At 52.3% G+C, this 23,289-nt stretch overlaps 10 protein-coding genes across 10 annotated transcripts; 6 read left to right on the forward strand and 4 right to left on the reverse strand.

Moving 5' to 3' along the window:
- Positions 1-692: 692 nt before the first annotated feature.
- On the forward strand, positions 693-2,673 carry V8C40DRAFT_255487 (mitochondrial carrier domain-containing protein). Its single transcript, XM_083218061.1, has 3 exons — positions 693-778; positions 847-1,431; positions 1,498-2,673. Exons 2-3 carry the CDS (start codon positions 1,315-1,317, stop codon positions 2,386-2,388), a joined length of 1,008 nt encoding a protein of 335 aa, XP_083069005.1. The 5' UTR covers positions 693-778; positions 847-1,314; the 3' UTR covers positions 2,389-2,673.
- V8C40DRAFT_255488 (TspO/MBR-related protein) lies at positions 2,597-3,651 on the reverse strand. The gene is made up of 3 exons (XM_083218062.1): positions 3,403-3,651; positions 3,233-3,326; positions 2,597-3,133 (listed from the first exon to the last, which is right to left on the reverse strand). Exons 1-3 carry the CDS (start codon positions 3,512-3,514, stop codon positions 2,764-2,766), a joined length of 576 nt encoding a protein of 191 aa, XP_083069006.1. The 5' UTR covers positions 3,515-3,651; the 3' UTR covers positions 2,597-2,763.
- A 746-nt stretch (positions 3,652-4,397) lies between these two features.
- V8C40DRAFT_109742 (AAA family ATPase CDC6) lies at positions 4,398-6,841 on the forward strand. The gene is made up of 2 exons (XM_083210771.1): positions 4,398-4,670; positions 4,757-6,841. Exons 1-2 carry the CDS (start codon positions 4,613-4,615, stop codon positions 6,532-6,534), a joined length of 1,836 nt encoding a protein of 611 aa, XP_083069007.1. The 5' UTR covers positions 4,398-4,612; the 3' UTR covers positions 6,535-6,841.
- A 1,891-nt stretch (positions 6,842-8,732) lies between these two features.
- Positions 8,733-11,957, forward strand: V8C40DRAFT_109751 (uncharacterized protein). Its single transcript, XM_083210772.1, has 2 exons — positions 8,733-9,618; positions 9,731-11,957. The coding sequence occupies exons 1-2, from the start codon at positions 8,836-8,838 to the stop codon at positions 11,666-11,668; spliced, it is 2,721 nt and encodes a 906-aa protein (XP_083069008.1). The 5' UTR covers positions 8,733-8,835; the 3' UTR covers positions 11,669-11,957.
- A 288-nt stretch (positions 11,958-12,245) lies between these two features.
- V8C40DRAFT_277426 (J-type chaperone JAC1) lies at positions 12,246-13,019 on the reverse strand (the record flags this gene model as incomplete). The annotated part of the gene is made up of 1 exon (XM_083220962.1): positions 12,246-13,019. One exon carries the CDS (start codon positions 13,017-13,019, stop codon positions 12,246-12,248), a length of 774 nt encoding a protein of 257 aa, XP_083069009.1.
- Positions 13,020-14,018: 999 nt separating this feature from the next.
- Positions 14,019-16,388, forward strand: V8C40DRAFT_255498 (FMN-dependent dehydrogenase-domain-containing protein). The gene is made up of 4 exons (XM_083218063.1): positions 14,019-14,225; positions 14,286-15,560; positions 15,822-15,895; positions 16,019-16,388. Exons 1-4 carry the CDS (start codon positions 14,198-14,200, stop codon positions 16,103-16,105), a joined length of 1,464 nt encoding a protein of 487 aa, XP_083069010.1. The 5' UTR covers positions 14,019-14,197; the 3' UTR covers positions 16,106-16,388.
- Positions 16,389-19,033: 2,645 nt separating this feature from the next.
- V8C40DRAFT_255502 (uncharacterized protein) lies at positions 19,034-19,409 on the forward strand. The gene is made up of 2 exons (XM_083218064.1): positions 19,034-19,239; positions 19,292-19,409. Exons 1-2 carry the CDS (start codon positions 19,112-19,114, stop codon positions 19,392-19,394), a joined length of 231 nt encoding a protein of 76 aa, XP_083069011.1. The 5' UTR covers positions 19,034-19,111; the 3' UTR covers positions 19,395-19,409.
- Positions 19,410-19,928: 519 nt separating this feature from the next.
- On the reverse strand, positions 19,929-20,450 carry V8C40DRAFT_109828 (uncharacterized protein). The gene has a single exon (XM_083210773.1). The coding sequence runs from the start codon at positions 20,319-20,321 to the stop codon at positions 20,013-20,015; it is 309 nt and encodes a 102-aa protein (XP_083069012.1). The 5' UTR covers positions 20,322-20,450; the 3' UTR covers positions 19,929-20,012.
- On the forward strand, positions 20,175-22,205 carry V8C40DRAFT_255503 (DUF3712 domain-containing protein). Its single transcript, XM_083218065.1, has 3 exons — positions 20,175-20,753; positions 20,857-21,409; positions 21,489-22,205. Exons 1-3 carry the CDS (start codon positions 20,581-20,583, stop codon positions 21,819-21,821), a joined length of 1,059 nt encoding a protein of 352 aa, XP_083069013.1. The 5' UTR covers positions 20,175-20,580; the 3' UTR covers positions 21,822-22,205.
- Positions 22,121-23,237, reverse strand: V8C40DRAFT_255505 (HCNGP-like protein-domain-containing protein). Its single transcript, XM_083218066.1, has 3 exons — positions 23,105-23,237; positions 22,986-23,046; positions 22,121-22,921 (listed from the first exon to the last, which is right to left on the reverse strand). Exons 1-3 carry the CDS (start codon positions 23,183-23,185, stop codon positions 22,260-22,262), a joined length of 804 nt encoding a protein of 267 aa, XP_083069014.1. The 5' UTR covers positions 23,186-23,237; the 3' UTR covers positions 22,121-22,259.
- Between the last annotated feature and the right edge of the window lie 52 nt (positions 23,238-23,289).

Genomic DNA, 23,289 nt, shown 5'->3' on the forward strand with positions numbered 1-23,289 from the left:
ATCACTTTGTCTCATAGGAGAAATACGCCCGGCTGTGGTACCTGGCTGCCTCCCTGCGCCATGCAGCTGAGCGGTTTTCCGTTCCTAGCCCGGCGCCTATTCAGGCAATTTGCTGGGCTGTGATGTGCAACGAAGCGTGGATCCAGAGGTGTGCAGGCATCATAAACAGGCTGGCAAGCTGGGTACTAACTCGCGCGGCAGGCAAACTTGGTCCCCGGAGGTCGTCTTGGGTACACGAAAGGTACGGGAGGGATGCTTCAGAAGCTCCCCTTTGTGCTGTTGGATCGAAGCATGGTGTATGGCAAAATAGGCTGTTTTTGTGAAGATTCACCTAGATGTCTCTTATACTCACTCTACGTTTCTGACAGTTAAGGCGCAAGCCTTATGACAGCTAAAGATTTGCAGAGAGCTAAGCAAAGAAGCCCCCTGACAGACTCCAGAAGTTAGTACCTCCATGACACAGGTACTCCATCCCGTACCCAGAAAAAAATGAAAAAGTGAAAAATGAGAAGAAAAAAGGCACACGCAGGCACATGCAAGTGCCGGGGTGTGAATGCTCGTAACCGATCTCGGCAGGCACACGATTTAGAGCAGCCAATGCCAGCCAATGCCAGCCAATTGCCGACCCCTCGCATCCTATCGATAAGCGTCGATAAGATTGAATTTTTTACAGTCACGCCTCTTGGGAGTCACAGCAAGTGGGATAGCCTCAATGGGAATTTGGGCCATTTCTCCATGTCTCCATGCAGCTGAGCCACGCCTCTCTACCTTATACAATGTAGGGCCGAATCCTTGTCTTGTCTTGTTTCTTTCACCTTCTCCCAAGTCTGATCTCTCTGCTGCAAGCACGAAAAAGAAGATAAAATCCCGCGACTCGCTCTAGACTGGGACAAACTCCGCCCACGTCTCCTTTGTGTCACTCTGGCTGCGTAACCCTTGTTTGCTTCTGCATACCAAACGTACAGTAGGGCGAAGTCGGTGTGGGCTCTTGGTTGCTAGCATTAGCATTGCGAGCTCAAAGGTCCCCCACACGGAATCCAGTCGCCTTAAATTTAAAGTCTTTTTGGGCATCCTTTCTTTTTTGCGCCTCCGAACCTCGTCGCTTTCGCCTCGCCTCAGGAGGACTCGCCCTTTTGCAGTTTTGCCCAGCTTCTGCCTGCTCGCCGTATTCTTTCAAAACCTGCTTTCAACCCCCGCTCCCAAAGGAGAGGGGGCAAAGCTAGGGACTTTGAAAGAAGTGCGCTGAGAGGAGAGAAAAGAAAAAGCGTTTGCTGTTTTGCTCTTTCCCTCTCCAACCCCCGAACCATCTCCGGAATGGCCCAGGCCACCCTCGATATGACCACCTCGGTTGCTGCCCAGCCTGAGTTGGCATTCCAACGCAAAAGCCGAACTGCGACTATGGAAGCTGTCGAAGACATCATCTATGGATCGGTAAGTTGCACCCAAAGTCTCCGTGATGTTGAGATGCGAAGGAGAAGCTGACGGGCTGGGTTGCAGGTTGCCGGTATTGCGGGCAAATACATCGAATATCCCTTCGACACCGTCAAGGTCCGACTCCAGAGCCAGCCCGACCACCTACCGCTGAGGTACACCGGCCCCTTGGACTGCTTTCGACAATCTATCAAATCCGATGGCCTTCGTGGTCTGTACAGGGGAATCAGTGCCCCTCTGTTTGGCGCGGCCGCAGAAACTAGCAGCCTCTTTCTGTTTGAGAGCGTAGGGCGAGAGCTTCTGTACAGGAGCAGCGTGGCTTCTCGTGGCGAGGAAATGACACTGCCCTTGTTATGGCTTACCGGCGCCATATCTGGAGTTTTCACATCCTTTGTCCTGACGCCGATTGAGCTTGTCAAATGCAGGATTCAGGCGCCAGCTCTGTCTGAAGGAGCGCCAGTTGCCCCTCTCCGGCCCACAGCTGTGATCCGTGAGGTCTATCGGCACGAGGGCATCAGAGGCTTTTGGCACGGCCAGCTTGGTACTCTGATCCGGGAAGCTGGAGGCTGCTCGGCCTGGTTCGGTGCCAAAGAGACAGTCACAAAGGCATTCTACAAATTGCGGATGCGCTCTGCCACCTCTGAGGCAGAGAAAGAGGCGATTCGTTCGAAGCCGCTTCCTCTTTGGCAACAAGCTATTGCCGGCGCATCGGGGGGCGTTTCCTACAACTTTCTATTCTTCCCTGCCGATACCATCAAGTCGCGCATGCAAACATCGCCTGTGGGTGGCATCCAACAACGCCGCGACTTTTGGAGCGAAGGCAGGGCCATATGGAGGCACCACGGACTGCGAGGCCTGTATCGTGGCTGTGGCGTCACCTGCGCCAGGGCAGCGCCCAGCTCTGCATTCATTTTCATTGTATATGACGGGCTGAAGCGCCATCTCCCCATGCAATAAGCTTGCCTGGGCATTCGGCTGTCGGTCTTTTCTATTCTTTTCTTCTAATATTCTTCATTGTTTTCTAGTCATTGGCATGGCGAGAACATTTTTGTACGGTCGGTTCGCCAAGTTTAAAGGGGCATCGCAACAGCGTTTCTTTCTGTTTCTTCTGCTTTTAAAGGTTCGGTGTCGCGCACTAAAAAGGGGGATTTTGGGTCATATAAGGACAAGGAGTCGTCATAGATATTACTGGCAGTTGATCTAGCGATAGATAATGTGAATATCGCTGCTATTTGCACTTGGAACTATCTACCGTGATTCCATATGGTATCGTGACATGGCAACTTATACTAAGAACATAACTGTCTTGCTGTCAACCTTTTCAAGTCGGTTTTACTGCTTCTCGTCCTCTCTGGCAGTCTCTGTGTCTTCCAGATTCCAATCGTTCAGGTATCCCGCTCCATAACTCAAGTATGATGCAAAGCTCAGCCATGCCAAGTAAGGAGCCTGGCACCAGCCCGTAACAGAATCCACGGATCCCCACAGGTAAGCCAGGTAGCCATTAAGTCCCAACAGGGCAACGATATCAACGGTAGCTTCAATCGGGCGCTTGGCGACGAAGAAGAGCGGCATCCAGGCGAGGTTGAGGCCAAGCTGAATAGTGTAAATGGTCATACTATGCTTTGTTGTCTGGATGGTCTGTGGCGTGGACAACGGGGCGAGGCCGATGTTAGTGGCACGGTAGGCGGCATATCCCATGAGTCTTGTGAGTACATCAAGTCAGTTAAACAAAGTCAGGAGATGTAAGGTTCAAGATTTTTGGAGGGCACGTTTCATGATGGTTTTGGGGGAGGAGAAATACCCGTAAAGGACTGTCCAGACGGGCCCGAACACCCATGGTGGGGGATTTAGAGGAGGTTGCTTCAAGGCAAGATATGTCTTTTGCGTTTTGGAAGCTGTTTCATTTTTGGGTCAGGGTTTAGCTCAAGAGTTTTACATTGTTGAGTATTTATCGAGACGGATTTTTCTTACGTCGGGTGCCGAAGCCAACGGCGGTGCCCAGTGCAATGGGGAGGAGAATCGAGGAGGCGGGATTCTCGAACACGGCCGAAGGCAATGTGAGGGAGGGGATATAGGTGGTCATTTTTTTCTTTGCAATACGGAGTAGTAGAAAATGTGTGTGCGAATTGGAGGTTGGATGAGAATTCTAGGGAGAGGGATATGATGGGTTAAAGGGCGTCGTGGCATTCATATGAAGAGGGATCGCCCTGGCGATGTATGACGCAATGTGCCGATTGGCTGGGCTGGGTCCGGGAGGGAGGATCGGGGATCTGGGAGGGATGGAGCATTTGGAGATTTGGGCTGAAGCTGAGCTAATTTTGCCTGCCCGTCCAATTGCTGCTTAATAGCACATGTGCACTTCTTCAAAGACAGCACAGCCGGGATTTAATTGAAAAGGGAGGTGTTGCAGATATGGCCCAGTGTAGTCCTTTGTAGATGCTTGCTCGTAGAGGATGAAAAGAGCATTTGTGCCTGGAATGAGATGTACAAGGCCTAATTTGCAACTTTAATTATTCAGTTCGATGATTGCTACAGGCCTTTATTAATAAAACAATTTATCCAATATAGAAACAACCTGAATCAAAATAAATTGATGTCTTAACTGTGTCCATGAGTAAGGGTGCAGCCATTTCGTTTTATATGTCCGCGAATTCTTGTCAATGGCCGACTTCCTAGGAAGTCGCTCAGCTTGTCAGCGCTAGGATAATAACACGCATCAAATGCATGCATGCATTCACTGCGCAAACGCAAACATGAGACTGTCCACTAAAACGCGTGCTACAGAGCTTGTTTGCGCCTTGTAGTGCCTGTTAGTGGCTGAAACCCGCTGCACGGCCCTATTAACGGGACACTCTCGCGTCCTGGTGCTAAACGCGGTCTAACGCGCACCCACGCGCCTTCCCTCGCGGCTGTAAAACACCCCCCTGGTTCAACGCCAAAACCGCCCTTTTTCCAGACATGGGGCAGGCACGGCTCCAGCTTTTCTCTCAATTACACTCGCACCTGCAATTTCTTCCTAACCTGCAACTGCATCTGCATCTGCAGTCACAACCGCAACTGCAACTATCTGGGCTCCTCCTTCTCTTGACTCTGTACTTGCAATAACTGTTGCTATCACGACATTGTTTGGAAGGAGCACTCTGGTTTTTATACCTCTCTAGTCTTCTATCAGCAGGCTGCAATGGCTCCTTCTTCCCAGCTGAGAAAGAGGACGCGCAGTGCTTTGGACTTGGACTCTGGTAGGTCCCACTGCCACCATGCAACTTCCACTTATCCTTATCCTTCGAGCTTGTCTTTCCGGATGCTAACCTGCATCTTTCTTCAGTCCTACAAGAGACTCCCAGCAAAAGACTTCGTCGATGCCGGCTGGTGGACACCTCATTCAACGATGAGAACCAAGACCCCGATTTCGATGTCACTGGAAACGATGAAAACGACGAGGCTCAAGGCGAGTTCAAGGAGCTGCCAACACCAAGGCATCGGCGTAACCTGTCCCAGACCCCGTCAAAACCCAACCCCGTGACCCCCTCCACTCCTCGGCACCGAGATGCATTTGGCTCTTATCCCAGCACTCCTCGACATGCCGTCATGTCGGCTGGCAAGCTGTTCAAGCGAATGACGCCCCAGACGCCGCTCACGCCCACCACCATCCAGACCGTGTATCATCAAGCTCGACAGCTATTCGCCAGAGGAGCTGAGCCTGGCCAGTTGGTAGGGAGGGAGGCTGAGCGAGAGCAGTTGACGGCATTCCTGGATCGTCTTTCGACATCATCTCCCGGAGGTTGCATCTACATCAGCGGGCCTCCTGGTACCGGAAAGAGTGCCATGATCACCAACATGACAAAGACGTATTCTGAAAAGGATGGAGTTCGCAGTGCATACGTCAACTGCATGAGCATCAAGTCGTCAAAGGATCTTTATCACACACTACTCGCTGCTCTTGACGAAGACAGCAGCGATCTCACAGAAGCAGAGGCCATCTCAACTCTGCAGAAAATGTTCTCTTCCAAGACCAAGTCATCGACCACCTATCTCGTCACCCTTGATGAGATTGATCACATTCTTACATTGGATCTGGAAAGCTTGTACCGGGTATTTGAATGGTCTCTGGCAAAGTCTTCCAGGCTTATGCTCCTTGGTATTGCCAACGCTCTGGATCTTACAGACCGGTTTTTGCCACGGCTCAAATCGAAGAATCTCAAGCCGGAGCTACTTCCCTTCCTTCCATACACCGCGGCCCAGGTGAAGAACATCATCATCACCCGATTGAAATCACTGATGCCTGAGGGAAAGGAAGCCTATGTCCCATTCATTCACCCCGCCGCCATCGAGCTCTGTTCTCGCAAGGTTTCAAGCCAGACTGGAGATTTACGCAAAGCGTTTGAGATATGTCGTCGAGCTCTGGACCTAGTCGAAGCCGAGACCAGATCAAAGCATGAGGAGGCAGCACGGGAAAAGTTTCTGCAATTGACACCTACCAAGAAGCCTCTTGGAGAGAACATCAGCAACGGTAACTCGACAGGCGGGACTAGCCGCAGCGTGTACTCGATTACGACGGCTTCTCTCAAGGCATTGACTGCAGACACTGCTCCACGAGCTTCAATTGGCCATTTGAACAAGGTCACTGCCGCAGCCTTCAGCAATGGAACTGCCCAGCGCCTCAAGGCCCTCAACCTACAGCAAAAGGCCGCCTTGTGTTCATTAGTGGCCTATGAGAACCATATTCGAACGATGGTCAAGGCGCCTAGTGCGCCTCTTACCCCCAGCAAGACGCAGACGCTGGCGCCCACGATCAAGGTGCTTTTTGACAAGTACTGCAAGCTGTGTCTTCGTGATTCGGTGCTTCATCCCTTGTCGAGCTCCGAGTTCCGTGAAGTGGTGGGCAGCCTTGAGACCCTCGGGCTTGTCAATGCAGTGGAAGGAAAGACGGGCAGCTTCGTGACGCCACAGACACCCAGCAAACGAGGTCGAAAAGTGGCGGCTGCCAGTGGAGATGAAAGGCGAATTGCCAGTTGCGTCGGAGACAAGGAGATTGAGACGATAGCCGAGGGAGTTGGTGCCGACATCTTGAGAAGCATTCTGTCAGGCGAGGCGTTGGATTAAATCCAAACGAGAAGAGTCGGTGTACAAAGTATATATTCTGTTTGCGAGGCATTGGTTTTGGCGCACAGGGGGCTTGGTTTGGAATTACTGTATGGCGATTGCCGGCATTGATTGGCGTTTATTCTGTTTGAGCATTGGGCACAACTAGCAAGTTGTTGTAATAGTATTTCATAAGGGCGAGCATACATAGCATGATGAGCATGGACGATTCGAGAGTGCATTACTTGGTACATAAAAAAGAGCAGATAGACAATGGCACAGTTAAACACAAGGAAATCAACTAGACCCAGTGTTCTCCCATAGCCCTGTGAAGTCGAGTTCTTGTTAGAATCTACTGTACCTGTATAGAAGTCATGGCATGGTTTGGACAGGACCAACTGGAATCAGCTGTTTGTGGTCGTACAGTAATACAAGCAGGCTGCCATTATGTTGCCCCAGTATTCAATATTACCTGCATTTTGGTCGGTGCTTTCACGGCGTGCTATTTGGGGTTCTACCAAGCGCTGATGACAGAGGACAGGGATCGGTGATGGGCTGGAAAGGCCTAGACTCCCCGTGCCAGGTGCATCGCCAAAGCATCCATTCCATTCGATGTATATTGCGGTAACAGAGGTGCGGGCGCAGGTACTTGCTTGTAGAGCAACGGAAATAGAGGTTCCGACATGTTGCAAAGGGGCACCCCGCAGCTTTCGTGCCATCAACAGCCCGGATTGACCGGACCGGCGGCACCAAGCAGAAAGAGCGGGAGAGGCATCCAATGTACATGTAGTAATATATCACTGTAGGTAAGTGTATGTGTGTATGGGATGGCTGAAACGGCAGCTTGCAGCGCAACCAAGCTTTTTTCTTGGCTCTGTCAAGTGCCGGGTGCCTAGAAAAATCCCTCCGAAGCACCCGGGGGAGAAACACGGGAAGGGGTGGGAGGGGAGGGGAGCTTGTTTTTTTTTTTTTTGTTATGGCCCAAGCTTTGAAGGATGAGCTGATGAGAGGAGGTTTTTGAGGGTTGGATTGACGAAACGAAACAACAGGTCGGCCTGGGATAGATGAGCTCCATTGGAGCTAGTAGTGCCTAGTAACTGGTGTGCCTGGAGGGGGGCCACGCAGAAGGGTCCAGGGGTACTCGATTTTAGCTGATTTTGAGGGGGACATGCTAGATGCCCAGTAGGTACAGGTGTGGAATCTTGGATTGAAGGCTTGGAAGTTCCAGCTTATAGATGGCGGTAGAGGTAATCAATGGTACGAGTACAGTAAGATCACCTGAGTCAATACCCTCCCAGCTTATCCGTGCAGCACACAGTACTCGTATTAGAGCAAAGGCTCTATCAATACGATTGTCCTATTCGATGGCAAGGATCAGGATCAGGATCAGGATAGGCGACTCGGTGGCTTCTTTTTCGGCTGCGTTTGTGGCAGCACTTGGACGGCCCAATTGGTACAAGCACCACCGCCTTGCTGCAACTTGGCCAAAGCGGGTGCATGTGCATTTGGCAAATCCCCAACTGAGATGCGCCAACCGAAACAGGCAGGATAATCGGCTGCTGGCCTTTCTGGCTGCTGCGAGCGTGCCCTTTTTCGATCTCCTTTGCGTCTGTCTGTGACTGTGACTCTGTCTGTGTCTGTGTCTGTGTTGTGCAATCTAATATCGTTTCTCCTTCTCTTTGCGTGTCTGTCCATTTCTTCCTTTCTTTCTTTTGCTAGTTCCTCCTGCCATTCCTTTTTTTTTTTAAATAAAGCGTCGTCATCGCCAGTTAGGAATGTTTGGTGCTGCTAGCCTCGCAGCGACGCAACCAGCGCGGCTTGCCGAACTTTGCCTCTTTCAACACCTCTGGCCCCCCTCCACCGTGCCGGTCTGCCGCTCGCTGGAGCAAGGCTGCTGTGCAGTTTAATATTACTAGGTAGGAATTATTGGGGTGTGTATTTTCTGTTTTATCTGCAGAACGAACGAGAGAGAGCGAGAGGGAGAAGTAGGGAGATAATAAATCCCACCGGCGCCGGGTCTAGCTTTTGGGGGTTTCTCTCTCTTCTTTTTCTTTCCCTTTACTTTTCCCTTTTTCTTGTTCATTGTCTTTATTTGTGTCTCTCTCTCGTCTTTCATTTTTTGGTCCGATTCGGGAAACGTTGTCGATTTTGGGATTCCGAAGCGCCAGACCACGAGCCACGACCTACGAGCCACGATCTACGAAACTCACCTACCAATCTGCGGCTCCCACGGCGATAGCGACGACAACACACGATCCAGCCACAGCGTCCCTACGGCCGTTGCAGCGACCGGCGACCGCTCGAGCCCGCCTTGCCACGCCCATGCCAGCATCTCGGGGCAGCGGCGGCGTGTCGACATCGTCGGCCTCGGCGTCCGTGTCGTTGCCAGCGCTCCCTGGCGCCTCGACCGCAGCAAGAGACACCAGAGACAGAGAGAGCACGCCGTCTTCGCCCTCCTCACCATCGCCGACACCAGCATCGCCGTCCTCTCCCCCTGCCGCTGCTGCCGACAGCCAGCCGCCTCGGTCGTCGATCCCTGCAGCAGCATCTCCATCCGCAAGAACATCGAATACGCCCTCAACGTCTGCCTCAACATCTACGCCTGCCCTCACGCATACTCCCGCCCCTACGACTGCTCCTTCGTCTACGTCTTCCTCCACATCCGGATCGCGCCCCGGCTTACTGGCGCGCCTGGGCAGCTCCCTCAATCTGCCTCTGCCTCTCCCCCTGCGCAACCGCAACCGCAGCGTGACCGACTTCCATGTACGCTGCGACGAGCCTCATCGGAAATATGCCGCCGGCGACCACGTCCACGGCTCCGTCGTCCTGGTCGTTGTCAAGCCAGTGCGCATCACCCACCTGGTCGTTACGCTGCACGGCTTCGTGCGCGTGCTGAGGGATCCCGCCGGCGCTGCCAAGGTCCGCAACATCACTACGCTGCCGCAGGGAGGAAGCTCCTCGCGCCCGCAGTATCATGGCAACGGCTTCGCAAGCCTCTTTCAGGACGAGCAGGTGCTGAGCGGCGAGGGCAGGCTTGATCCCGGCAGATACGAATTCGGTTTCGACTTGGTGTTCCCTGACAAGGGACTGCCAAGTAGCATTGACGTGAGTTTCCGATCACATAGTCCGCGCCTGAAGCCTTGGCGTGTACATGTATACGCATAAGGGGCATTAACTATCAAGAGCAGTTGCTAACGTCACTTGTATCCCAATCTAGTTCGAGCGCGGTACCGTATCCTACATGGCCACGGCAACCCTAACACGCCCCCTATCCATGGCGGCGACAACGACATGTGAAAGAAAAGTCATGCTGGCTGAGAGGATAGACGTAAGCCTCCTGCCACCGCCGCCGCCGAGGACAATCTTTCTTGAACCTATATCCAAGAAGACGAGAAAGAAGAAGTCATCAATGGCACTGGACAAGAGCTCTCTTGCTACCCCTGAGCCAGTCGATGTAGTACCTGAGCCCGACGCAGGAGAACCAATCTCGACCCCTTCCGAGGATACCGCTGCGCGTGAGAATCCCCTTGGCGACCAGCAAAGTGAGCGTCGAGGAGCGGCCGCCTTGAGCGATGTCCAAAGCGAGGTCAGCGGCGAGAGCGGCCGCAGCATCAGCACCGCCATGAGTCGGAGCGACATGACTCAACTATCACAGGTTGGCACCAGTGCCTTCACGTCAGCGCAGCAGCAAGCTGTCAACGACAAGACTATTACCGCCAGCATTGAGCTTCTCAGGGGCGGTTGCTTGCCGGGTGACGCCGTGTCGGTGCGAGTTACGGTGCAGCATATTAAGCAGGTCAAGAGTATGACTGGTGTCATTGTTACGCTTTTCCGGCAGGGTAAAATCGATACCTCGCCTCCGTCACAGCTGTTCAAGGACATGATGACCAAGGAGGACGCTCGTCGAATACAGAGAGAAGATATATATCCCAGGTCACGAACAGGATTAGGCGGCCTTTCACTATCGTCCGCCGGCTCCATCAGCGTATTCCGCAAAGACCTCGACCAGACAACGGCACCGCTCATCATCGACCCGGAAACCATGCAGGCGTCTGTTACAGTGCCAGTCAAACTCCCTGATGACTCGTTTCCGACCATCAAGGGAGTACCTGGAGATATGATCTCCTTCAAGTACCAGGTAGAAGTCATTGTCGACCTGGGAGGGAGGCTATCTGGCCACTTCCCATCCCGAAAGACTTCGAGATTCGGCGCGTTTAGCAGCAGCGCCACAGACCAGACCATAAGCATGTTTTCACAGAGGAGGGGGGCTCAGATTGAAATCATCGACACGGCTCCGCTTAGAAGGCAAAAGGGCGTCGTTTGCGTGACGATCGAGTCCATCGTCGGCACAGTGGACTCATCAGGGCAGCGGAGGCTCGTCAAAGTCTCCTCGTCGTCAAAAACACTCGACAATGCGGAGAGCGACGACGAGATGGGCTTTGTCCCAACCCCGACTCGATACGAAGAAATCGACCGCAACAATCCGCAACCCCATGGTCCACCACCACAAGAATACTTTCCTCCTCCCACGAATCATCAACGTCCATCCTACTCCCCTACCCGCCCTCCTCACCCTTCTCATCCTAGCTACCCGCCAACGAGCAATCACGACCTCGCACCGTCGTATACACCGCCCCCTCCTCAGTTGCCTGATCCAAGAGGCTTAACGGAGAAGGATCGCATACGACAGGCAGAGCAAAGACTGCTGCCCAGTCGTCCGCAAGCCGGACCATCTTCGCCTGACGAAGACGACATTTACGATGCCCAAGCCACACCACGACCACCCTATGCAGGCAATTCAGGGGAAGAGGACAACATTGGCCCCTCGGCTCCGACAGAAGAAGAGCTCACAGCCGCCGTCAACGGCCCGATGGGCGCCGGCGAAGATAAACAGGAGCGTGAGCGGAGGCGGCTGATGCAAGAAGCCAGCGCTCCCCCTGAATTCCCGGAGGACATGGATCGAGGCGGCGGACCTGGTCGGGCCCCTAGGGAAGACGACTTGACGGCCGATGCTGAACCAACTGCGCCCACGATAGTTGAAGATGAAGACGATTATCCGGGGTATAATGACAATGCAACATCATCTGGTAACACAAGTGCACACAGGAGACACGACAACGATGATGGAGAGCAGCTACCGGCATATCGGCGGTAATGTTGGGCATGCAGAATATGTGTGTGCAATCAAAGACGCATATGTCTTTTAACCTTTTTTCATGTCTTTTTTTTCTTATTATATATATATGTCCGCGTTACAGAGCATGCATGACTGGCGTTGGGTGCAGATAGGGATGGAGGGAATATATACAGGGTGTGCCATTTACCACGGCGTCACTCTTTTTTACTTAGGAATGACTGCTTCTTATATATACTTATATATACACATGTATATTTGCCGACCTCTTTATTTTAATATCATTCATTAAGTAGGGGTGAGGAATCTGTGTGCGTATATATAACGCATGAATAGACGAGTAAATTCGATAAGTTTTCTTTTTCCGTTGCTCTACTATATACCTGTATTAATAACATTTTGTTCCAGCAGTGTCAACATGAGTTGAGTATGTTGTTGTTACATGATCTATCGTTCTCCTTGTCTAAATTGTCCTCCTTTAGATGAATGTCCTTCCTCTCTTTTCTCCCATTGAAAGGTTACACATGAAACGGTTTAAACAAGAATGGAAATATATACGCAAAAAAAAAAAGCACACCCCATCCAGATATCAAATCGATCAATGCTGCAGCACCACCGGCCGGCCTTCTTCCCAATTATCCAAGCTCTGCTTAATATTCACCCAATATCGTAACTTGACAGCCTCCCTCTTCGCCGCCGGCACATCGTCCTTGTGAAACGCCTCCTCCAAAACCCCCTCGCTCTCTCCAATCCGCTTATCATTCACCGCCCTCAGCTCAGCGAGATCCTCCTCCTTGTCCGCGTCCGAAATCTCTTCGTGCGCCTCCAGCACAACGGCCAGCAGGCTCGGGTCGTCCACCTGCATGGTCTCGTCGGTGGCGACGTCGACGCCGCGCAGAGAGAGGAGGTACTGCGCGCGCAGGAGCGGGTTGGCGAGCGTCTTGTAGGCGTCGTTGATGAGCGCCGAGGTGGCCTCCGCGCGGGCCTTGGCCGGGCCGGGAGGGTGCATGTCCGGGTGGTGGCGGGCCTGGAGGCGCAGGAACTCGCGGCGGAGGGCGCGCGTGTCGATGGGGAAGTGGCCCGAGGGAGGGGGGCCGAGGGGCAGCGTCTCGGGGAAGATGTCGTAGTGCGTCAACGGCGCTGAGGCTTGTTGTTGTTGCTGTTCTTGTTCTTGTTCCGAGGAAGATGAGGCTGACGCTGATGCTGATGCTGATGCCGAGGGCTCGGATGCGGCGGCGCTGGTTGAGAAGAATGCGACGCTGGAATATCGCTCCTGCTGCTGCTGCGGCAATGCTCTTGCTCTCGAACTGCCGACTTGTTGTAATGATGCGATGCTATGCGGCGCGGGGTTGGGCGTCGTCGCCGTGGACATGGATCGTGACGCTTGGAGACGGCATCGCGCGCATGGCCGAGCCACGGCTCTGAGGGCCTTTGCCGCGGAAACTGTCGAGCGCATGAATTCCGTTGCTTATGTATGAAGCTTGTAACAATGATAAGAGACGCAATTCAGCCGAAAAGAATAAACGGTAACCCGGTCTAGTCTCTTCGTTGGGCTGCAGTAACGTGGCACTACAGCAGCATGTATCTTTGCTGCAAGCTTGTTGTAGGCGAGTTTACTTTTTTTATTTCGAAAAGCAGTGTAGCTCGGGATTTTGCTTGTTCGGTCGGTATTTTGAATTGGCACGGAGATATTCCGGCAGAGGCGAGCTATGAGGTCACCAAAAGAGCAAAAGCAAAGAAGGACATACGCGATAGGAAACATTCGGCTAAACACGGGCTAAACCGATAAGCCCGGAATCAAAGAAACGTGGGGGAAAGTTGGCCGCAGTCGCCGCAGATGCGTTTTCTCTGATTCGGCCATCTTTGCCCCGTCGGCTTAGCGAAATTCCGCTCTTCTGCTTTTCTTTCTTTTCGAAGGAGCCCCGAAACCGGGGCCCGATGATTTCCGGATCGGGTCAGGGACGGATAAATGCCGGACAAAAGCTAATCGTTGAAATTACTCCAACAGGAAGTGGACGGGAGTAATCGAGGAGTTACGCCATAAGCGAACTGTCAATTAGTTTGACGTTGTGATATGCAACTCTTTATCTCTTGTTTGATCGCACATTGCTGTCAATTGTACGGTGAAGATGTGTCAAAGCAAAGATTAATTGTTACTTACATTGTCTGACTGAATAAAGCAGCAAATCGTCAAATTGTAGATCAAAATGCTTCTTTACAGGGTAGCATGAAGCTGTACGAAACCAGGAAAACACATCCGACTATAGCCAACCAAGCACACTTAGTATTACCGAAAGCGCAACCGTCATTGGTGGGAAGATTCATCCAGGGGCGCGAATAGCTCCCTCCCCCACACGAAGCCAAACTCCACCCGCAGTCCTCGATAGCCATACAGCAGGATCCGCTGGGCGAACTCGGCGGGCGAACGCCCATCATTTAATAGAGGGCGATAGAACTACCGTCGAGCTCGCGAAAAAAAAAGTGTCCATGCCAACTTCAATTCCTCCATAGACGAGAGAAGAACCAACAGCAAAAAAGACTACATACACCATGGCCAAGGTATTCGATGCCGCTGAAGGTATGTTCCCGTCGTTGGCCGCTGCTTGGTGCGTCCTTGGGTACTAATTGGCTGCTGTAGTCGCAAAGCACAACACCGCCGACAGCTGTTGGGTCATCCTCTACGGCCAGGTGTACGACGTGACCGACTTCCTCTCCTCACACCCGGGCGGCGCAAAAGTGATTCTCCAATTGGCCGGCAAGGATGCCACCGAGGACTTTGATCCCATCCACCCGTCAGGCACGCTGGACGAGCTCAAGCCCGAGGCCAAGCTGGGAACGGTCGACCCCAAGACATTGATCGAGGCGAAGCCAGTTCCAGTCAAGAAGAACGATGATGCCCCAGCGCCTCTCGAGACGCTTCTGAATCTCGACGAGATCGAAGCAGAGGCCACCAAGCGAATCTCGAAAAAGGCATGGGCGTACTACTACTCTGCCGGTGACGACATGGTCACCAAAACATTCAACACTACAGTATATCGAGACATTCTTCTACGGCCGCGCGTCTTCGTCGACTGCACACAATGCGACATGTCGACAACTCTCCTCGGCCACAAGGTTGGCCTCCCCATATATGTTAGCCCGGCTGCCATGGCTAGGTTAGCTCATCCAGACGGCGAGCTTGGTATTGCCAGAGCGGCAGGAAAGTTCGGTGCCATGCAGCTCATCTCCAACAACTCCTCAATGACGCCGGAGGAGATTGCCTCCGAGGCAAAGCCAGGCCAGGTGTTTGGGTGGCAGCTATATGTGCAGAACCGTCGTGACCGAAGCGAAGAGATGCTGAAACGCATTAATAAGATGAGTGACCGATACAAATGTGTCGTTCTCACACTAGACGCCCCCGTACCTGGCAAACGCGAGATTGATGAAAAGTCCAACATGGACAAAGGCTTTGTAGTCGAGCCCGGTGTCAAGGGTGGTCAGGAGAAGCTTCCTGGCGGCGGCGGTGTCGGCCAGCAGCTATTCTTCGGCACGGCCAGCGACTTGACATGGCAGACAACGCTGCCGTGGCTGGCAAAGCACACAGATCTGCCAATCGTGCTAAAGGGTATTCACACATACGAGGACGCTTACCTTGCTGCCAAGTACGCGCCGCAGGTCAAGGCCATTATCCTCTCGAACCATGGTGGGCGAGCGCTGGATACGGCGTCGCCCCCGGTTCACGTTTTGCTTGAAATCAGAAAGTACTGCCCCGAAGTGTTTGATAAGATCGAGGTTTGGGTCGACGGCGGCATTAAGAGAGGCACAGATGTTGTCAAGGCCCTCTGCCTGGGTGCCAAAGCAGTGGGCATTGGCCGTGCTGCCTTGTTTGGACTCGGTGCCGGAGGTGCTGCTGGCGTGGAGCGAACGCTTGAAAGTGAGTTGATCCCCAAAGTCCCGACCCAGTGCAGCTGTGATTTCAATGTTCTTGCCACCATGAAACACCTACCACGTTTGCCGTATCAGTGACGATGACGATGTGATTTGATATCCCGCGGCAATACTGCTCCGGGACGAACCATGTCATCATGGCCATGCATGCTTATCTTTGTGCATCTTTCCCCTCTCTTCACGTCATGCTTGAGAAAATATCAAGAAGAGATTTTCTAACGACTCGGGCGATTTCGGCCCTGAATAGTTCTTGAGGCGGAGACTTCCACATGCATGAGACTCCTCGGAGCGAAAAACATATCAGAGCTCGGCCCAAAATTTGTAAGTTCACCATCCCCGCTTCCCCCGGATTGCGAGTCCGGAGGCTAGACAAGACGAAAATGCCGCCCCCAGGATTTGAATCTGGCGATCTTTGGTAGCAGTAGCTAACGTTTGGGGCCCCAGATCAACACTCGCCGTGTGGAGAGAGATATTTTCGACGGAGATGCGGAGCTGGACCGGCAGGGGCTGTGGGCGAAGCCCAAGTTGTGAGGGAATCTTCATATGCATCCTCGGCAGCTCGTGATGATGGCACACGAGCCGACGGCGGGGTTGGTGGGGAGTGGGTAGCACAACCACTAGCGTTCTGCAGCTGTGAACGATCAAAGCTGGGGGAAAGATTGCGAGATGGTCATCTCAAAGACAGTCTGGGGTCTGGGGTAAGTACATGTAGCGTTGCCAAGTTTGCTTGGCCTTGGCTAGAAAAAGATGGACAGCAAGCGAGTGACATATGCATACAGGCGGAACGCTCTAGCATGGTAGAATGATTGGTTTGCAAATATATTCATGAAATGATCGTCCACGGTGTTACAGATGTGCTTGAGAGAACAAGAGAGAATACCGACATGTGTGTGCTAGCTTAGCTCATAATGCTAATGCGTTCACCGTCATTTGTTGCGGTGATCAGGATCAACAGTAATGACGAGAACGGCTCACTTCTCTTGTTAGTTTACACACGATGCCCCTGCCTGATAATCCTGCGTTAGCATATGCAGCTACTGTTAATGAACTTACCAACAGGGAGTACAGATATCAATGACCTGAAATCCACTTGTCCCGTGTTCTAATAAAAAACCTCAGTATATTTGAATGCCAAGGTTGGGGCGCAGAAATAGAAGGAATCCCATAATCCCATACTAGACCACTTCTGATACCGCACTTGTGCAAAGACCCCCTTGGGCACGGATGGTTAGCTGCGTTGTAACGAGAAGACGAGGTTTCTAAAAGAGGGCGCCCTAGGTACAGTTGGACTACTGTAGTAATGCGTCAATGTAAACGGCTTTGGTGTGGTACAAGAATGCCTCAGTGTGTATGGCAAGAAACCAAAATGAGCATGTGCTGCAGCTGAATCTGGCAAGGATCACACGATAGTCTCCGTACTGCAACACACAAACCTCAATGGGATGCGTGAGCAAGTGTCTAGGGTCTTTCAGCTCAAAGAATCGGATTGGTTCGGAAGCTGTCAATAACGTAATGTCTCTTCGGTTCACCGGGTGCGCCGATTCTCTTGAGCTTCCCCCCCATGTCTCTTTTCGTGTCTGCGCCTGTGCTTGTCTGTCTAATTGTTGGCCGCGTCTCTGTAACTAGACATGGCCATGGCGCTTCGTATTCTGCTGCAGCCGCCATGCTGTCGAAACTTGTTTGCGCTCCTAGACGCCAAGAAATAGCTGCTGCCACATCCTCGTAGACGCGTCTAGAACTCGTGCAAGTGCATGTATGTAAGAAAACGTCTGTTCTTCGGACGACAAATGCCTGTATATCCGGACTTCCGATGATGCACATGGTGCCACGCGAGAACAGACGGGTAACCTGTAAACAGCCCACGCCACACCACAAGACAACCTATCGTGCACTTGCCGGCATCAAACAACTAGGTTTGCTGTGGCGAAAATCTCGACAACTTGAACCAACCCGTGGCCAGTCTTGGGAAACGAATCTGGAAACCATCGGCCGTGTGCGATTGGCTGAACGGCGCCATCCAAGCCCACGCCGCCGGGTCTACCGACAAATTTTGATGGTGTGGAGCCGTACCAGAACGAAATAGCTGTTGGATGAGCTCCAAGGTGGATGGCTGTGTGTCATAAGATCCTAAATGCGATGGGCCTCTATTTCCCTCCCGTGCCGATGACAAAACAAGCCTTCTCAAGCTGAAACTCGTCGCATCGTGCCGAGATACGGAATATTCATCAAATGGGCTGTCCAGTTGCCTCACCTGTCGAGGCTATGATTGGAGTTGTGACCCCTTCTTTCTGTTATGACAAGTGTCTCATAAATGGAAGGGTGGGGGGTGTTTTATTTCCGTCCTGCCAATCGTGTTAGCGAGCTGCTATTTTCTCAAGACGTCCGCCCTGTCATTGCATGAATCGCATCAGCCGGGACCAGGTCGAGATAAGGTACTAATGGCCGGCAGCCAAAGAGCCCTGTAGTAATCATCGTGTGTTCGGTGTAACTGTCTTGATGAGACGAGACGCTAAAATCAGACGTTACCACGAATAATACTACCTGCAAGTGCAGGTATAGCAGTCTGCAAATTTTTTCTTTTCACTTCCGCATTGTGCTTATTATCTCAAGGCTCTGTTTAATTGTTTGTCTGAGTCACTGGCTGCAAGATTCTGCTAGTAGTGTAGACCCAGGCTTGTTGGCTTGAGGTTCCATATCTGCCTGCAGTCTTATTCGGTTTAATTGTACTCGTATTTTATTCCTTTCTCGCATGTTGATATGGAGATCTTCTGACAGAATTAGTCCGTAGTGCATTTTGAGAGATGATGAGATGCGGTGGCGTCTTTAAGTGCGGCCCGGTGGCACGCCGGAACGGTTCCCAGTCAGGAAGCATCTCCTGCAGGCTTTGCTAATGTTGTGTGGGAAGCTGTGGAGACGCTTTGCCATGGTCGCATGGAGAGCAACTTAAGGCCGGTCCTCTTCTCATGGCGCAGATTGGCCATGTTTCTCCTACTCGGCCCTTTCACCTAGCTTGGTTCGGTCTGAGGCCCCTTTTCGCGGTTGCCACTGGGCGTGTGCCAGAGTTGACTGAAATTGATTGTATTGTCAAGCAAAAAGATGCCGTTCTGAACCCACCTGTAGAATAGGTGAGAGAGCCAGTGGATGGCAATTGTCTGGCAGGGATGTTTGGCATCATCCTGTGCATCGTGGACCGTGCTGTAGCAGCTGGAGCGGCACCTTGGCAGTGATCCATATTGGCCCAAGTGTCATAGTATCACTCAAAGATGGCATGATGCTTGCTTGTTCCTTTGTACGTGACGAGCGTAAAAGGCAGTACGAGGACAAACAAGACTGGCAGCCGAGTCAAGCGGAGTCATCCACTGCTAGGTTGCTAGACTTCGACGGGGCGAGCAGGGTCGCGTGCAAGAAGAATTTATCACAAAGAGCCCATCCCATCTAATTGCCATGCAATCATTGGACGATCTCTGATAAGGAATTGCTTTGCTTTGCAAACCCAGCGTAATACGGCCTATTTCCTTGTGTAGCTGGTGCTCTAGCATGTTGATCACGGTTCGTCTGAAAATCCGATTACGGCTTCTCTCGTGCGTCCTCTCATCGCCCGGTTCCTGCGTCGACGTCGACTTTCACGTGTTACCAAGATTCACAAGCAGCCGAGGGATCTTCGAGTTAGTGGCCGGCAAGTAAACGAACATCCATGTACTCACACACAGCTGGTAGGCATTCCTGTTATTTTGGGGGCCACACAGGCATCGATCAAACAATGAGGGCCGTAGAGGCAGCTCCTGGGGGAAGAGAGAGTGGTGGCGCAGTGGTACAGTAGCGGTAGTGCCACATCCAGTAGGTACTTGGTAGCTTGTAGGAGCGCTACAGCGATTATCCGAGCCCCGGATGGCAGCGCCTGGGCACAAAGGTACCCGGTCTGGTACAGCGATCAGCAGCTGAATTCTGACTGCAGCAGCGGTACATGCATGTATCGGGTGCCTTTGCGGGGAGGCTTGCGACTAGGGCGGAAAAAAAAACAGTCTCGGGGGAGTGCCCAGTAAGGAATAGCGCGCTGCCTCCCCGCTGCGTCTCGTGTACCGAGTCTAGTTGGCTGCAAATCGCTGCACTGTTGCAGGGGATGGTGGAGATTGGCGGCCGTGAGTGGCTTCGAGCTAGATGCAGATGAACAGGGAAGAAGAAGAGAAAAAAACGGATCTTGTGCCATGGGTGGGCAACCGACGCCTGGGGGGTTTCTGGTGGAGGTCGCTGGAGGGCTTGGGACCGGCATACTAGCACCAAACGTGGAAGACGCTGGGAGAACCTTTTCTCTACGGGACGCCTTTTGCTTCATGATGCGTAATGGCGCTGTGCGAGTGTGTCTCGCAACCGGCTTAGAGCGGAGGGGAAGAGGGAGGGGGTGTGAACATCACAAGACGTAGAAACTAGTAACAGTAACTCAAAGACAGCAGCAATACAGTAGTAGCAACAGCCGGGCTGTCCAGTCTGGGGGAGGCCATCGCCAGAACTGAACTGCCAACAGCCGTGAGCTAGCCACCAGGCCCATGACCCTCCCTGCGCCAATCTTGCCCCTGCTCGTCTCTGCCCTTCCGCTGCTCCCATGTCTGTGTTCTGTGTCGCTACTTAAACATCGCCATCGCCAAATTCGAGCTCGTAGTCGCACCCCGGCCCTGCTCTTGTCCTCCATTCTTGCCGTGGAGGTTTTGTGAGCGCCCCCGATCCATCTACCGGCCGCCACCACCGCCATCGCCGACTCCAAGCCCTCGATAGGTTTAATGAGGGCTCTAGAGAGTTTGTGATTGTCCAACTTTTGCCTCTTTTTTTCGTCGACTGGAACGAAGGGTCTCGCTGCGCAAGGCACTTATATCTTTTCAATATAGGACGGAACAGGCTCGGGGTACCTATTCCCTAGTGGTTCTCGCTCCTCCCCTTTTTTTTCTCTTCTTCACACGACATACGACAACTGCCTGTTAAGAGCTCAAACGCGAGGGAAAACGCAAAGCAAAATGTCCGACAAGATCGAGAGCGATACCGCCGAGGTCACTCAGACCGAGAGCAGAGTCTATCAGCCCGCACCCGCGCCCACTAAGAAGGGAGGATTTGTTCGTCACCTGAAGCGCTTTTGGTGGGCATATCTGCTCCTGTTCATCTGCGGAGCTGTCCTAGTTATCTGCTTAGTGTAAGTGTCTTCATCGGGAGAGCCATTGACGCGACAATGCGTCGACGTGACGAAAAGGAGAAATTGAATATCAAATGTTCTGTCCCACTAACACGTAATCTAGCATCTTCGTTGGTGTTCCCCGGATTGCCCAGAGCAAGATCAACGATGCCAAGCTGGAGATCCAGGGCGTCAATGTCCTCAACGCCAAGCCCGACAGCATTTTGCTACAAATCAACTCCACCATCTCCACCGATGGCTCTATCAAGGCAAACATTGACCCCTTTGAGGGAGTCATGTATCTCGAGGATCTTCCTGAGCACACGCCTTTCCTCAACGTCTCCTTCCCCGCCACCAACGGCAACAAGCACCAGCTGGTCAACATCAGCCAGGAGGTTCAGATCCAGAACCCTGACGCCTTCAACACCTTCAACATCTGGTTTGCCGCCAACCAGACTCTCCGTGTCACCGTCGAGGGCCGCACCAAGGTCAAGCCTTCTGGCCTGTCCAGGAAATGGGGCGTTACCTTTAAGAAGACTATTACCATGAACGGCCTGAACTTGTTCAATGGCACTACCGTCACCAACGGCAAGATCGCCCTCACTGCCAAGAAGGGCCAGCCAAACTTCAGCGCAACTGCCGATATCCCTAACGCCTCGTACTTCACTCTTGATATTGTAAGTTGCTTCCATGAGCAGTCGGCTCGAATATTCTTTGGTATAGTAGCCGCATGATTTTGCTGACACTTTATTCCAGGGCAACGCTACCTTTACCAACTTCATCGACGACACCACCATTGGCAATCTCACCATTCCCAACCTCCTCCTTGTGCCCGGCAGCAACGTGGTCCCTATTAGCGCCAACCTTGACCAGCTTGCGGTCATCAACGCCGTTCAAAGCCCAAAGTACTGCAAGACTGGAATCATCCCCGTCAAGCTCCAGGGCGCTGAAGTTCTCAACGATGGCGCGACCCTCCAGTATTTCCTTGACGGTCTGGCTGCTCACAACCAAACTGTTCCCATGGATATCGGTTCCATTATCAAGAGCTCTCTCGGCACCACCCTCGGCTGCAAGTCTAGCTCAAGCTAAAAATAAGAAAACAATACCTGCTCAACTATATTTTATTTATGACAACCTTTTTATTCTATCTTATAATTGCGTCCGTAGATGGTACTAGGGGAAGGAGGGATCTTTGATTTTCAGTTTCTGTCGGGCGGTGCAAAAATATTTCTTCTTTCCTGTGGAAGATGCTTGCTGTTGCGTGTCCTGGTGCAGGGGTACTTATACCATTTCACTCATTGAGTGATCTTTTCATTTGAGGGATGGGAACGAACAAGAAGATGTGTTATGAAGCCTCAGTCACGGTGCATTCTGATTCATGATACCTCCATGTAGATGTTTGTATTTTTTTTTTTCAAGGTAGTGTAGGGGCGGCCCATGGGCGCGCAATTCATCCATTAATGTTGAGCCAAATCTACTCTGCCGACCGATCCGTATCCAAATTCGTTCATGTATTGTTCGTAATCATTATTTCCACCCACCCTTACGCTTCTCGCCTCTTGCGCTTATTCCTCCTGGTAAGCTAGGCGCTCCTCCGCTTGATGAAGCATTGGATGGAACAAAGTCGATGCCTGTTCGACCGCCAGCAGCTCTGTCCGCCTCCTTCTCCTTTGCAATCTTCTCTCTGCTTTTGCTGAGCTTGTCTCTAAATGCCCAGTCTGGAAATCCCCTTGGATCCCAGAGCTCCTTCGGAAGGGTCGTCTCATACTGGCCCACTTCATCGATGCCGACAAAGTCTAGCAGCTTGTCCATTAAAGATGGGTTCCTTAGTGCTGTAGACTGTTCGAGTTTGGAGTTGAAGTGGACGCCTTTCTTTTTGAGTTCTAAAAATTGTTCAACTTTTTTGTTGGATCCAGGGGGAGGGGATCCCGGCGGCGAAGGCGGGATGTCGAGATTGGGTACAGAGGGGAGGGTGAGATCGTGAATCAAGCCGCGGTTGGTGGAATAAGGGGATGAGGGTGATTCTTGTGGCCCATCGGGCTCTGGAAGGGTGTTGGCGATAGATGCATCGGCAGGTGGAAGGGATGGGCCTAGAGGAACAGCATTTTGCGGCACGGGGCCGATGGTGGCTGGCTGCGGCTGGCTGTCAGAATCATTCTTCTGTGATGACGAAGATTCTACTGAGTTTTCTATCTCAATATTAGCACACTGTTATTTTGCTTTGATAGAGAGGCTCTAGCCGGATGAACTCACGAATTTGAGGTTCGTCTTTCTCAGCCTCATCTGCAACAAGCGCTGCTGCCTGTGTGGCGACCTATCGGCGTGTTAGTGAGATGCCATTGCGCAGACGCAAGCCAAGGATATTTAAATACCTGAGGGGAATCCTGCTGCAATTGAGGCTGCTCATCTTCTCCTTCTTCATCAGAGCTTGCATACCCAACAAGCCCAGCCATTGCGACTCAATAGTTGAACCTCACGCTGTTGATAAAACAAGTACAAGTTAAAGTGAGTGAGAGGTGGATGAGCGCGACGAGCTGCTGAGGCCAGATAGGGATTA

Source organism: Trichoderma camerunense (genome assembly GCF_050948025.1).
Source record: "Trichoderma camerunense strain CBS 138272 chromosome Unknown V8C40scaffold_20, whole genome shotgun sequence".
NCBI classification, from domain to species: Eukaryota; Fungi; Ascomycota; class Sordariomycetes; order Hypocreales; family Hypocreaceae; genus Trichoderma; species Trichoderma camerunense.

What these genes read in the sequence shown, in the direction of transcription:
- V8C40DRAFT_255487 (XM_083218061.1), top strand. Translation starts at nt 1,315, where the DNA reads ATGGCCCAGGCCACCCTCGATATGACCACCTCGGTTGCTGCCCAGCCT. An exon ending in AAGACATCATCTATGGATCG is followed by an intron (nt 1,432 to 1,497) that starts GTAAGTTGCACC and finishes GCTGGGTTGCAG; the next exon opens with GTTGCCGGTATTGCGGGCAA.
- V8C40DRAFT_255488 (XM_083218062.1), bottom strand. Translation starts at nt 3,514, where the DNA reads ATGACCACCTATATCCCCTCCCTCACATTGCCTTCGGCCGTGTTCGAG. An exon ending in CGTTGGCTTCGGCACCCGAC is followed by an intron (nt 3,327 to 3,402) that starts GTAAGAAAAATC and finishes AAAATGAAACAG; the next exon opens with CTTCCAAAACGCAAAAGACA. An exon ending in GTCTGGACAGTCCTTTACGG is followed by an intron (nt 3,134 to 3,232) that starts GTATTTCTCCTC and finishes TGTACTCACAAG; the next exon opens with ACTCATGGGATATGCCGCCT.
- V8C40DRAFT_109742 (XM_083210771.1), top strand. Translation starts at nt 4,613, where the DNA reads ATGGCTCCTTCTTCCCAGCTGAGAAAGAGGACGCGCAGTGCTTTGGAC. An exon ending in TGCTTTGGACTTGGACTCTG is followed by an intron (nt 4,671 to 4,756) that starts GTAGGTCCCACT and finishes ATCTTTCTTCAG; the next exon opens with TCCTACAAGAGACTCCCAGC.
- V8C40DRAFT_109751 (XM_083210772.1), top strand. Translation starts at nt 8,836, where the DNA reads ATGCCAGCATCTCGGGGCAGCGGCGGCGTGTCGACATCGTCGGCCTCG. An exon ending in GACTGCCAAGTAGCATTGAC is followed by an intron (nt 9,619 to 9,730) that starts GTGAGTTTCCGA and finishes ATCCCAATCTAG; the next exon opens with TTCGAGCGCGGTACCGTATC.
- V8C40DRAFT_255498 (XM_083218063.1), top strand. Translation starts at nt 14,198, where the DNA reads ATGGCCAAGGTATTCGATGCCGCTGAAG. An exon ending in CGTGGAGCGAACGCTTGAAA is followed by an intron (nt 15,561 to 15,821) that starts GTGAGTTGATCC and finishes GGCCCTGAATAG; the next exon opens with TTCTTGAGGCGGAGACTTCC. An exon ending in CAGAGCTCGGCCCAAAATTT is followed by an intron (nt 15,896 to 16,018) that starts GTAAGTTCACCA and finishes TTGGGGCCCCAG; the next exon opens with ATCAACACTCGCCGTGTGGA.
- V8C40DRAFT_255502 (XM_083218064.1), top strand. Translation starts at nt 19,112, where the DNA reads ATGTTGATCACGGTTCGTCTGAAAATCCGATTACGGCTTCTCTCGTGC. An exon ending in AGCAGCCGAGGGATCTTCGA is followed by an intron (nt 19,240 to 19,291) that starts GTTAGTGGCCGG and finishes CACAGCTGGTAG; the next exon opens with GCATTCCTGTTATTTTGGGG.
- V8C40DRAFT_109828 (XM_083210773.1), bottom strand. Translation starts at nt 20,321, where the DNA reads ATGGCGGTGGTGGCGGCCGGTAGATGGATCGGGGGCGCTCACAAAACC.
- V8C40DRAFT_255503 (XM_083218065.1), top strand. Translation starts at nt 20,581, where the DNA reads ATGTCCGACAAGATCGAGAGCGATACCGCCGAGGTCACTCAGACCGAG. An exon ending in GTCCTAGTTATCTGCTTAGT is followed by an intron (nt 20,754 to 20,856) that starts GTAAGTGTCTTC and finishes CACGTAATCTAG; the next exon opens with CATCTTCGTTGGTGTTCCCC. An exon ending in CGTACTTCACTCTTGATATT is followed by an intron (nt 21,410 to 21,488) that starts GTAAGTTGCTTC and finishes ACTTTATTCCAG; the next exon opens with GGCAACGCTACCTTTACCAA.
- V8C40DRAFT_255505 (XM_083218066.1), bottom strand. Translation starts at nt 23,185, where the DNA reads ATGGCTGGGCTTGTTGGGTATGCAAGCTCTGATGAAGAAGGAGAAGAT. An exon ending in TGCAGCAGGATTCCCCTCAG is followed by an intron (nt 23,047 to 23,104) that starts GTATTTAAATAT and finishes ACACGCCGATAG; the next exon opens with GTCGCCACACAGGCAGCAGC. An exon ending in GAAAGACGAACCTCAAATTC is followed by an intron (nt 22,922 to 22,985) that starts GTGAGTTCATCC and finishes ATATTGAGATAG; the next exon opens with AAAACTCAGTAGAATCTTCG.